Genomic DNA, 13,688 nt, shown 5'->3' on the forward strand with positions numbered 1-13,688 from the left:
TTATTTAAGATTTTAGCATCAAGATTCATTAAGAAAATTGGTCTATAGATTTCTTTCTCAGTTTTCAATCTACTTGGTTTAGGTATCAGTACCATGTCTGTGTCATAAAAGGAATTTGGTAGGACTCCTTCAATCCCTATTTTTTCAAATAGTTTATATAGCATTGGAGTTAATTGTTCTTTAAATGTTTGGTAGAATTCACATGTAAATCCATCTGATCCTGGGGATTTTTTCTTAGGGAGTTGGTTAATAGCTTGTTCTATTTCTTTTTCTGAGATGGGACTATTTAGACTACTTACTTCTTCCTCTGTTAATCTGGGCAAGCTATATTTTTGAAGGTATTCTTCCATTTCATGTAATTTATCGAATTTATTGGCATAAAATTGAGCAAAGTAGCTCCTAACTATTGTTCTAATTTCCTCTTCATTAGTGGTGAGTTCTCCCTTTTCATTTTCAAGACTAACAATTTGCTTTTTCTCTTTCCTTTTTTTAATCAGGTTTACTAAGGGTTTGTCTATTTTGTTGGTTTTTTCATAGAACCAACTCTTAGTTTTATTAATTAATTCAATAGTTTTTTTACTTTACTTTTTTACTTTCAATTTTATTAATCTCACCTTTTATTTACATAGTATAAATAAATGCTTTTTTTCATTCACCTATTAATTATAGAATCTCAGGAAATGATAGGGCCTTATAATTTATCCAGTAAACATTTTTCATGAATAGAAGTTTCTTCTATAGCATCCTTGATAAGTGGTCATCTAGCCTTCACTTAAAGGTCTCCAATGACATAGAAGCATGGGATGACATAGATTTTTAGAAATCACAGTATCTGAGACTTCTAAAGATACTCAAAGATCATTAAATTAAACTTATAGGTATCAAGATCCCCCTTTATATCATACCTAGAAAGTCTACTACCTCTTGAGACAGCTCACTCTAATTTTACAGAACTCTAGGTGATAGGAAGTTTTCTTCTTATCAAACCATAACCTCTTCCCCCAAATCAGCTTCTGTCTGTTGCCTTTAGTTTTGTGTTCTGAGGTTCAGCAGAATAAACTTATTCTTTCTTGCACATAACAGGTCACACTACTGTCATGTGCTCCCTAAGTCTTCTATACTCAAGATTAAATGTCCCCAATTCCTTAAATGAATTCTCATATGGCATGTTTTCCAGTCTCCTCTCCATACTAATTGACATCTTCTAGAAGTGCTTCTGTTTATCTATGTTCTGTTTGAAATCTAACAAACAAAATTGAACATGATACTATAGTTTGGATCTGAACAAGATAGAATAATTTGGAATTGTTATTTCCCAGAATAATCTGGATGTTATGTCTCTCACTGCAACATAGATTAGTACTTATTTCTTTGGCTATGATATTCACATTGAATAGCCCACTAAAATTACATGATCTTCTATGAGCTGCTTTTTTTAAAAGGCACTTACTAAACTCTTTGACCTTGGGCAAATAATTTAACTTGTTTGCTTCAGTTTCCTCATTTGCAAAGTGGGGATAATAATAGCATTGTAGCATTTCACAGAGTTGTGTGAGAGTAAAAAAGATATTTTTAAATCCCTTAGTATAGTGGCTGATATATAAACATTATATAAATGCTTATTTCCTTCTCCCTTTTCCCACCAAACACTTTGACTAATTTTGTGGTAACATGTAGGCAAGATCAGAGAAAGGGATTAGAATCATGGCAATCAGTTCAGGTATAAGATAATGAAGGGGCAGAGATGAAGTATAAATAGAAATGAAGGGAGAATGTAAGTGATATCATGAAGGAAAAAAAATTTATTATAACTTTTTATTGACAACATATGCATGGATAATTTTTTACAACATTGTCCCTTGCACTCACTTCTGTTCCAACTTTTCCCTTCCCTCTCTCCACTCCCTCCCCTAGATGGCAGGAAGTCTTATCCATGTTAAATGTGTTATAATATATCCTAGATACAATATATGTGTGTAAAACGGAACAGTTCTCTTGTTGTACAGGAAGAATTGGATTCAGAAGATAAAAATAACCTGGGAAGATAAACAAAAATGCAAGTAGTCCACATTCATTTCCCAATGTTCCTTCTCTGGGTGTAGTTGATTCTGTCCATCATTGATCAATTGGAACTGAATTAGATCTTCTCTTCGTTGAAGATATCCACCTCCATCAGAATACATCCTCATACAGTATTATTGTTGAAGTATATAATGATCTCCTGGTTCTGCTTATTTCACTCCGCATTAGTTCATGTAAGTTTCTCCAAGCCTCTCTGTATTCATCCTGCTGGTCATTATGAAAGAAAATTTAATGAGAATTGAATAACTCAATAGCACAAACAAAGAGAGTCAAGGAATAAACATACATTCAACACCTCATTTATAGGATTATTGGACTGGAAGCAACATAGGGACCATCTTGTCCAAAATCTTTGCTTTACAGAAAGAACATAAATAAGTGAATAGCCCAGAGACACATAGCTGTGGGTTGCACAACTAGGATCTGAACTTAATTACCTCTAAATCTAAATCCACTCCTCTCTTACATTGTACTATACACAGTATGGTGATCCTACCTCAAAGAGTTTATCCATATATAGTGTTGTTGAATTAAGGAAATTAGTTCTCTCCTTCTTTACAATAATTGCAGCATAAAAAAAACTATGACAGTCAATTATTTTAATAATTGATTTGAGCCATTTGAACAATCTTTGGTAATGGAACAATACTCTAAAACTCTATCTATAAAAATGCAATATAACAAAACTTGTCCTCTGAAGAAATACCAGATGAACTTCAATTTGCACAGATGCTAAGCTTCATCATTTGTGCAATCATGATAATGCATCATGATAATGCAGAAGATAGAAACACACACAAAGAGAAGGAGTAGATTGCAGCACTTCTTTCCTTTCACTCATTTATGTGATGATAGAACATTTTCAGACACAAAAGGATACCAGGGTCTGATTGCTTTGTAGTATTCATCTCTTTGACACTTTAGATGCAAAAAGAATTACATACTTTTAAAAAGCACCTGTTTAGCTGTTTATACAATTACTCTTTCTCTGGGAAACAGGTCCAGGTACTGCTTCCTATATACTTATAGTCCACTCTCAACAATTTAAATTTAATCATGTATTATTTCATATTTTTCTTTAATTTCATATATGTTTATTTTCTCTCTCCAACTTAGACTATAAACTCCTTGTGGAAAAATTCTGTGCCTTTGTATTTCTCATAGCATATAGCACCTTCTTAGGTATAGGAAATTAATTAGGTCTCCAGTAAATTAAAGTTGCTGTGAGATAAAAAAGTCTAAATCTCCCCCCACCATGGCCAAAGATAGCTATAAAAATGGAATTCCTGATGTTCTCCAAAGAAATAATTTCAGTTTATTGATTCAATTTAGAAATCCTTAAATCATTCCCTTGTATACTACAAGGATTACATTCTATTAACATTATGAAATATAAGATATTTGGGGGGAACAAAATTAATTATCTTTGTAGAGTAACTATTTTTGCCTTGATGCCTCAATGTTTTCAAATTCATGTTGTCTTCACTATGGATTTCTTCTTCATGTGCTTGTCCTGGCCCAGTCTTTCTACCACACTGATAAAATCTCATCCTCACTTCCCAAAATGACATTGAGGGTCTAAATATGGAGTTCTGAATTTCATCATTGAAACAGCATGTCTATAGAAATGGCAGCAGATCTACTTCATTTTTCACAAATTTTTTTTTCTGTCTTCCTTCTATTTGATGTGACTTGGTTTAACCAGATCTTACCTCCATTCACTGTTTGGAACTTTCTGCAGACTCATTTCCCCTCTTCACCACTTCTTAATGTTTATTGTTTGTTTGTTTTTGAAATAATACTCTTTATTCTATGGCTATATCCACAAAACAAGCTGAGATCAGCATGTTATTATGAATCTGTTTATCTTTTTTTGAATAAAAAATTGTTAAGGAGTTTGAAAGCAAAAGCTAAGTAAAATATCTTGTAATTTTTCCAACGTCAGTATTACTTCAACTAGTTGAGTAGGCAAGTATAAACAGTCCAGGGACTTGTATACTCTAAATCCCTGCAAATGGATCCTTTCTGGGTTAATATCAATAGGCAACTTTTAGTGCATAAAGTATAGAGCACATATAATTGATTATGCTATAATTAGGACTAAGAGGTGGAATGCCAGAAGCAGGAGACTAAATCTGCTGTTATCAACTGCCTTGACTCTTCTAAGAGAAGTCCTTTGGCTCACCCCCCAAAAAGGGGAGTTATAAAATGTAAAGTTGGAAGGAATCTTAGGGATCATCTAATTCAAATCAAGTATTATTCAGACAAGGAACCCCAGTCTTCTTGATTCGAAATCCTGTTTTCTTTCTACTATATCATGGGACCTTCCCTCCTACCTACTTTGGATGGCCATTCAAGATTTTGGAAGCATCAGATTCATATTCTTTTTATCAGGGTATTTGATAAACATCTCTGACTTGAAATCTGTCAATCCAAATATGACAGTGGAGACCACAAAAATTTCCTTACAGACTTATTTTAAGCCCATTATATGTCAATGAAGATAGGACATTTTCCCCACATTATGAAATGTTACAAAACATACACATTATTTGATCACCTCTGTCCTGTATAAGAACTCAGGGACTCATTGTTATGGCTGATTGCATAAAACATAAGACCTGAGTCTCAGACATCTACTAGCTGTGTGACTGGGCAAAGCATCTAATCTCTCTTTGCTTTGGAGGCAGCTAGATAGCTCAGTGGATAGAGCACTGAACTAGAGTCAAGAAGATCTGACTTCAGATACTTACTAGCTATGTAATCTTGGAAAATCACTTAACCTCTATTTGCCTTAATCCACTAAAGAAGGAAATAGCAAAACACTCTGATATTTTTATAAGAAAAACTCCATAGGAGTCACAAAGAATCAGACATAACTGATTAACAACACCTTGGAAAAGGAAAATTTTATTTTTGTATTTTCCCCATGAATCTATTAATTCTTCCTTTCACTGAATCCTTACCATCCATGGGCTTCCATTTCTGTTAAATTACTTTATTGCTTGATAATTTACTTATGATCATAATTATATATATATGCATATATATATATATATATATATATATATATATATATATATATATATATATATTAAACTACTTCTAAAAGTCACCTTGCAATTCCACTCGAATGATTTCAAAAATTGACTTTAAAATGGTGGCCAAATTATTCATGAACAGACCTCTGTGTAACCAAGTTCCTCATGAATTATTAAACTTAGTTTTTGCAGGCAGTCCTATGCAGTCAGTCCTGTGCAAATCACTATGATTCTTTGATGATTAGAAATTGAGATTATTAGAAAGTAACATTTTTCTTTCTCATAATGCTGTAAAGCATCTAAGAGTTACCTTAGTCTGTCTTTTCTGTAACAATCTCTCTTTCAGCAGGTAATTATTGGTGAAAGGATTGCTTGCTTGTACATTGCATCCTTCACAAAATATTAATAGTTACCATTAGGAAATGGTAAACAAATCCTTAAAGCTCTAGTTACATAGCAAAATATTTAACTTAATCATAATGCAATAAATCTTGTCTAGAATTTACCTTCAGAGAAAGACAGAGACAGAGAGAAACAGAGAAATAGAGTAATGCCTTTATTTTAAATAGCCTCCCAAAGGTCTGATTATTTACATTAACTTCTCCCTATATCACTTTTAAGCCAATAACTCTACTCCTATTCTTTTTTCCCCCCAATGTTCATCCAATGGATTCAATTTCCTAAACTTTACTACCATCAAGCACTTCACTGAGCAAAATTAACCTTCTCACAGGAATAGTAGTCTAGACTGATAATGATTTGATTTGGTGTCTCATTATTGATTTGTATGCCAGCTTTCATGTTAAAAGAAATCAAGTCCTTGGCAGGCCCATTACTGTAAAGGCCTCCAATCAACTGATTTCTCCCACAGGTCTGTCACTAAGGTTTTAGTAGGAGATCCTTCTGAGGATTTATTTTATCAGCCATTTCATCTCTACTTTAAGAATCACACGTAAGCAATCATGAAGCAGAAATGCTTTATCCACTGATTCCCCAAACTGTGTGTGTGACTTACAGAGCTGACTCCTAGAAAAAATCATTCAATATCATTATTATTTCACATTTCTGCTGCTGAGAATAATGAAGTCTCTTCCTTTTTTTTGTTGTTGTTTTTTAATTCCTATTATGCCTTAATTTTTTTTATAATAGCTTTTTATTTTCAAAATACATATGAAAATATTTTTCACCATTCAACCTTGCAAAATCTTGTGTTCCAAATTTTTCTGGCTCCCTTCTCCTCACTCTTTTCCCCTAGACAGCAAGTAATCCAAGATAGGTTAAACATGTGCAATTTTTCTAAACATTTTCCCACATTTATTATGCTGCACAAAAAAATCAGACCAAAAAGGGGAAAAAAAAAAAAAGAAAAGCAAACTACAACAAAAAAGGTAAAAATACTATGTGTGATTCACATTCAATCACATTTAATTTTTATAGTTCTTTTTCTGGATGCAGATGGCTCTCTCCCTCATGTCTATTGGAACTGACCCGAATTACCTCATTGTTCAAAAGAGCCAAGTCCATCAGAATTGATCATCACATAATCTTGTTGCTGCTGTGTACAATGTTCTCTTGGTTCTAACTCACTTCACTTAGCATCAGTTCATGTCAGTCTCCCCAGGCCTTTCTGAAATCGTCCTGCTGATTATTTTTTATAGAACAATAATATTACATTACATTGATTTATCATAAGTTATGCAGTCATTTCTCAACTTATGGGCATCTACTCACTTTTCAGTTCCTTGCTACTACAAAAAGGGCTGCCACAAACATTTTTGCACATGTGGGTACTTTTCCCTTTTTTATGATCATTTTGAGATACAGACCCAGTAAAGATATTGCTGAATCAAAGGGTATGCACAGTTTGATATCCTTTTGGGCATATCCAAATTATTCTTCAGAATTCTTGGATCAGTTCACAACTCCACCAACTATGTAGCAGTGTGCCAGTTTTTCCATCTCCCCTCCAACATTCGTCATTATCTTTTCTTATCATCTTAGCTAATCTGAGAAGTATGTAGTTGTACCTGAGAGTTGTCTTTTTTTGCATTTCTCTGATCAATAGTGATTTAGAATATTTTTCAATGACTAGAAATGGCTTTAATTTTTTCATCTGAAAATTGTCTGTTCATATCCTTTGACCATTTGTCAAATGGAAAATGGCTTGTAATCTTATAAATTTGAGTCAATTCTCAATATATTTTAGAAATGAGGCTCTGGCCTTTAAATATAAATGGTTTTTTCCCCCCAGTTTTCCATTCCCAAATTCCTTCCTTCTCCACAAATCTGAGAGGTAGACTATCCTTTGTTCTCTTAATTTGCTTATAGTATCATCCTTTATATCTAAATCATTAACCCATTTCAATCTTAACTTGGTATAGGGTATTGGTCAATGTGTAGTTTCTGTCATACTATTTTCCAATTTTTCTAGCATCCTAGCTTCCATCTTCTGCACATACTACTATTTTTCAGTGTCGTTCCTAAAATATGGCAACTAGAGCTGTCTTAGTACTTTCTTTATGGACAGACCCAGAGTAGAATACAATAAAATTATCTCCTTATTCATTCTAAAGGTTCTCATTTCAATGCAGCCTAGGATAGTGTCCATTTTTTTACTTTCTCAGATTGATTACAATCCATCAAAATGCTCAAATATTTTTCATACTAATTATTATCTCGCCATAGCTCTTCATCTTGTGTTTTTGAATGCAAGTATAAAACTTCAAGCCTAATTTTATTAAATTTGATTTTATTAATTTTAGCCACTTTTCCTATAGCCTGTTGAAGTGTTTATGGATCTTTACTGTCATCCATTGTGTTAGGTCTCCTTTACAGCTTCATGCCACTGTCATCAATATTATTCAATATTGTATTGGAAATTCTTGCAAAAGCAATATGAGAAAAAAATAAATAAAAGAAATCAGAATAGGAAATGAGGTGATAAAACTTTTTGCAGATGATATGATATGCTTTTCAAATTCTGAAGACTCAAATAAAATGTTAATTGGAAGAGTGATTTTAGGAAAGTAACAAAATATAAAGTAATTCCACACAAATCATCATCATTCTTACATATGCATCTTTTATAGCTGTTCCATTCACTTACTTGGCTCTTTTCAATAGGGTGTTTCAGACCAATTCCAATAGATTTGTGATAGAGAAAGCCATCTGCCAATTAAGGCATTATGGGAATTACGGGAACTGAATGTGGATTACAAAATAATATTTTCACCTTTTTTGTTGTTGTTTTTTGCTTGCTTGTTGTTTTCTTTCTCATTTTTTTCTTTTGATTTAATTTTTCTTATGCCCCATAATAAATGTGGAAATATATTTAGAAGAATTGCACATTTAACCTATATTAAATTACTTGCTGTCTAGAGAAAAGGAGAGATGGGAAAGGAGGGAGAAAAATTTGGAACACAAGGTATTGGAAGGGGTGAACGTTCTTTCTGTATTTTGTGTGTATTTTGAAAAATAAAAGACTAATACTATTTTTAAAAATAAATTAAAAAATAAGTATACCATCCATGTTACAATCCAAGCTATTGATAACATTATAAATTAATAGGCTTTGAGGCAGGTCTTTTCGGGAGTAAGACTGACATTTTTATGGTCAAGCAAAAAAAAAAAAAAAAAAAAAGAGAGAGAGAGAACATAATTGGAATTCTAAATTCATGTCAAGTTACCTCTTTTTCTTCCATGTTTCTGATATTCTTAAAATATTTACATTTTTTACCTTTAATATAAGAAAAAAAAAAAAGAAGTATAATGATGAATGCATTCTAATTCTCTTTTTGTCATCAGCTCCAATAATAGAATGTAGGAGCCTTTCTTCCCCAACTGGTATATAAAACTCTATCTGCCTAATCATATTATCTCTTTTTCAGTGTTCATATGAATCATATGAAGAAATCTGTCTTAAAAATTTCCAGTAAAGCATTCTCCTGATCACTAAAAAATATTTGCAGTCTGCCGATTAGCTCTGAAGTTTTAGACATTTTGCAGAAAATGTTGACTAGTCTAGTTTACTGATAGTGTCAGACTTCCAGGTACCATATTTTATTTCTTGACTGGGGCATACAGGGAAAATTACATGTACATTTATCCTTGCCAAATCTCATAGCAAGAGAAATTTTTGATTGGCAAGTTTATTTCCTAAGTCTGTAAAGTAATACTAATGTACTTCTTTACACTTTTAAATCAGTGCTAAGGAATTCATTGTCCTCTAGTGAAGTCTTGATATTTACAAAGGCTAGTTTGGTCACAAGTATGTGACTGCCACTTTTTCATTTGATAATGGCAAGTAAAGCAAATCTCTGCTTTTCTAGACAGATGAAATTCAGTTAAAAAAAAATAGTGACCCATGGATCATCATCATTCTACCTGTCCTCCTCCTTTACTTTTAAAAATCCTTTTTTTTACAATAAATGCTCTCCCTCTAGAACTGCCTGCTCAATCTGAAAGTGTGACCTTGTCAGTGGGAGTGAGTATAAGTGGTCAGGCAGAGCCATTGCTACATATCTTTATTAAAGGGTTCAAAAATTCCTAAAATAGTTTTGGTTATTGCATTTGCCTCTACTTAGAGATTCACTTTTTTCAGGCCTTTGAGTCTTGCTTAAGCAACTGGAATTCAATTGGAGACAATTTCACTTTTTTTTTACTTCAAAATTTGTCAGATTATAGTTATATCCTTTTTAAACATACTACTTTAGCCTCTTTTTAAAAAATTGATACTTGAATATTGATCAAATCCAAGTTCAGATGGAAGTGATTCCTTAAGCAACAAAATGAAGAAACCCAATGAAAATGTGCCTAACAGTATTTCCTCTAGATTGACAACTCTAAAGATTATATTACTCTTCTCTGTTGGAAGTTTGGATATTTTATTATTCTAATACATGTCAAATCCATTTATTCTCATGTGGATGAAAATTATTATTTACAAAAATAACACAAAAACATGCATTGGTAATTTTTCATCATTGTATTTGTTATGTAATTACTTATAGATTATTTATTATCATAGATTTTTATAGTATAAATATTTATATTTATAGATTATTCATTAAGAAATCATTTTGGGGCTATTAAATGCAAGGCACAGTACTAAGCAATAAGGATACTGAGACAAAAAAATAGTGTAAACTGATGAAATCTTATAAATTGAAAAAAGAGAATTAAAATTTCTTGTTTCATATGTCATCCACTTATATGTGACAATAGCAATTGTCAAAGAGACATAATGTACCATTTTTTATCAATCAGTAATTAGTAGGAAGAATTTAAAAATAAAAAAGGTAACCTATTTTTTTTTAAATGGTGATTTCTAAAACTCTTTCAGTGGTGGCATTTGGATATTTAGTGAAGGCTTGAGGTAAGTATTGGTAAAGCCTTATTCCAAACTGTACCTAGGAAGATGAAGTGTAAATTAACTCAAAACTAACTGAAGAGTAATGAGAAAACTTCTCTTTCTTTAGTCTTAAAAGCAAAGATCAGGTGATTCAATTCATAGAGCTACTGAGGGGACAATTTCATTTCATGTACCGAGGAGTCATGGAAACAGTATCAGAGCTAATTTCATAATCAACTTTAGCACAAAGGCATTTATACAATGATTTCCTTATACGTTTATATACTTGAAGAGTGCATCAATTAAATGTGGTAAGCAATAAAAAGGAAAAACAAATGAAAAAATCCTTGTCTTTACCAGTCATGTGGATCTTATTCTTTCTTTCCCCTTCAGTTCTTTGAGGAAGTAATATATTTCATGGGTTTGTTATTATTGGTAAACTGGTAAGTCACACCTAATCAGAAAGTATTTCGGGTTTTCTACATCCCAGCTTCTTTCTAACCCCATGGGAGGCCTCATAACTGATTTTGGAGATCATAAATTTATTAATTATCAGTAAATATTTGATTTTTTAATTTATATGCCTACATACCTGAGGTTATGTAAAAATTTCTCATACTTAAAAGGGTTCCAAGTGGAAAAGCTTGAAAAACCCTGCTCTACATGATTCATGTTTCCTTCTTGCCTCCCCTCCTCTTTCTTAAAGATGTGTTCATTTCTTTCCTAAATATATTTCTTAAGCACATGTTTGCTTAATTATTTATTTTTTGCTTAAAAATAATTCATAGTCTTTAGAACTATTGTCTTCATTTTTAGGAATTATTGATTATTTATTTTGTCCAAGGAAATGTTATAGAACAAAGATTCTTATGCTGTTTGGTCCCCATATGCCCACTTTCTCTAAACTGTACTCTAGCTATCACCACTGTCCCGCCACATTAGATTTATATCATTTCCAGTAGCTTAAATAGCTTTGAGGGAAATATAAGTTCTTATGTAAGCTAGTAGTTGAATTAGAAACATGGATGGATAAAGGGAAAAGATATAATTCTTTTTAAAAAATCTCTATTTTTATTCTCCTTAGGCAGATTTTTTTCCTTTCCTATTTATCATTTTTAACTTATTTTATCAAGAAAATTATAATGGCAAATATAGGGAATAGCTTTTTAAGTTTAATTCTGTGTTTTCTTAGCTAGATGTTCCTATATTTAATAAGGGAGTAATCTAGAAGGCTTAAGGAAAATGGTTTCATTTCTAGGTGACCTAGTGTCACTGTTTATCTGTAACTCATTACATAATGAAGGATTTAGGCAAAAAATATATGCATGTGGCATAAAAGAGGGATGCTCCAGTTTACTCTTAATGGTTTATAAAATTTTACTTCCTTGAGGTAATATGGGACTCTGAGAGTTCTTTTTGCTTTATATACCTGACTTATCCAAATTTTTTCACTAAAATGCGACTAAAATGAAAGAAATGAAACTTCCAAGAATGTAATTCAGAGACCTCTCTAGAGTTAAACCATAAAGTCATTTAAACATAAAATAATTAAATGCCTTTGTTCTTCTGAAACATAGTAAAATATATTTTCTAATATATCAGAATAACTAAGCCATAACTGATTCCATTCCTTTCATGTAAAGACAAGCATTCTTTTTCTTGTTTCAATTTTTGTTCCCTCTTAATTTCTGCAGTGAAAGAGGAAATATGTAAAGCATGTGTGCCCTCCCTGGGAAAGGAACATTTACATCAATTCATCTCATGATCCATTTCCAAAATGAATTGTTTATATACTGTTCATTTTTTTGGTGGATGCCCAATGTATAAAATACAGTGTGACATCTATTCCTATACGATTTTACAGTATATTTGTATATAATTATCTATATACAATATATAATAAAAAAACTCCAAGTATTTGTCCTATTACCCTGTTTTGTACCTAAAACAGCATACGCTAAAGCAAACCCCTTTTCTAGAGATCTTAATAAAAGTAATTATGCTTAACTATCCCAAAAGTTAATTTATGATTTTCCTGATATGCCTTTTAACAGGGCAGTGCTCTTTAGGTTATTCCCAAAGAGCAATATGAGATGATTTTAAAATATAAGCCATTCTTAAAAATGCATTATTTATTGTGTTTCAGGTGGATTATCCATGCTATGAAGTATGAGCTACAGATTCGTGGAGGGGACATGCCGGCCTTGGACTTATACCAACTGTCACCTAGTGAAGTTAAACAACTTCTCTTAGATATTCTCCAGCCTCAGCAGAATGGAAGGTAAAGAATAAAGTCAAATCAACACACGTTTATTAAGCTCCTTCTGTGTGTCAGGGACTGTGGTAAGCACTGAGGGTATAAAGAGCTCACAGATTAATTAAGGGAGGCAATATTCAAATAACTGTTTACAAACAAGCAATATATAATATAAATTGGAAATTATCCCCAGAGGAAAGGCATTAGCATTAAAGATCAGGAAGTCTTTTTGTAAAAAGAGAGGTTTTAACTGGGACTTGGAGGAAATCAGCGAAGAAAGAAAGGCAGTTAAGTAGAGAGAGAATTCTAGGCATGAGGGATGCCTAGATTTTGAAACTGTCTTGTTTGAGGAACAGCAATGAACCTAATGTTGGACAGTGAGATAGTACAGTAAAGTACCACCTGAATTCAAATCCAGACTCAAACACTTATTGGCTATTTGACTCTGGGCAATTCACTTAGCCCTGTTTGCCTCAAATAAATATCATTCATCTATCTGTTTGTCTGTCTGTCTATCTGTCTATGTGTGTATGTTTATGTAAGCATATACAAATATAAATACATACAAAAATGTACACATGTGCATATATATTATATTTGAACCTGAAGCTAATAGGGAACTACTTCAGTTTGTTAAACTATGAGGGGGGCATGCTGTTACATGGACTGTTCAGAACAGTGCTTTCAGAAGATCACTTTGAAAGTTCAGTGAGCATAGAAGCATAATAAGAAAAGACCAGGGGCAGGAGACCAACCAAAATGCCACCACATTCCCCCAGGTTTGAGGGCATGAAGACCTGTACCAGAGTGGTAGCAGCTTCAGAACAGAGCAGGGGGCATATGTGAGACATGTTAGCTGGGTAAAAGAGAAATTGAAAATGACCCCAAAATTGTGAGTCAGGGTGACTGGAAGGAAGGCCATGCCCTAGACAGTAATAAGGAAGTCAGGAAGAAGAGA

The 13,688-nt window shown here is 32.6% G+C and overlaps 1 protein-coding gene across 5 annotated transcripts in view; it reads left to right on the plus strand.

Moving 5' to 3' along the window:
- Positions 1 to 13,688, plus strand: part of PHKB (phosphorylase kinase regulatory subunit beta) — a 254,654-nt gene that overhangs the window by 222,038 nt on the left and 18,928 nt on the right. For all 5 annotated transcript variants that reach the window (XM_074293309.1, XM_074293310.1, XM_074293312.1 and 2 more), the window contains one exon: positions 12,620 to 12,754. In XM_074293309.1, the coding sequence (XP_074149410.1) occupies positions 12,620 to 12,754 (135 nt within the window). The remainder of the gene's footprint in view (positions 1 to 12,619; positions 12,755 to 13,688) is intronic.

This window comes from Sminthopsis crassicaudata, chromosome 2 (genome assembly GCF_048593235.1).
Source record: "Sminthopsis crassicaudata isolate SCR6 chromosome 2, ASM4859323v1, whole genome shotgun sequence".
In the NCBI taxonomy this organism is placed as follows: domain Eukaryota; kingdom Metazoa; phylum Chordata; class Mammalia; order Dasyuromorphia; family Dasyuridae; genus Sminthopsis; species Sminthopsis crassicaudata.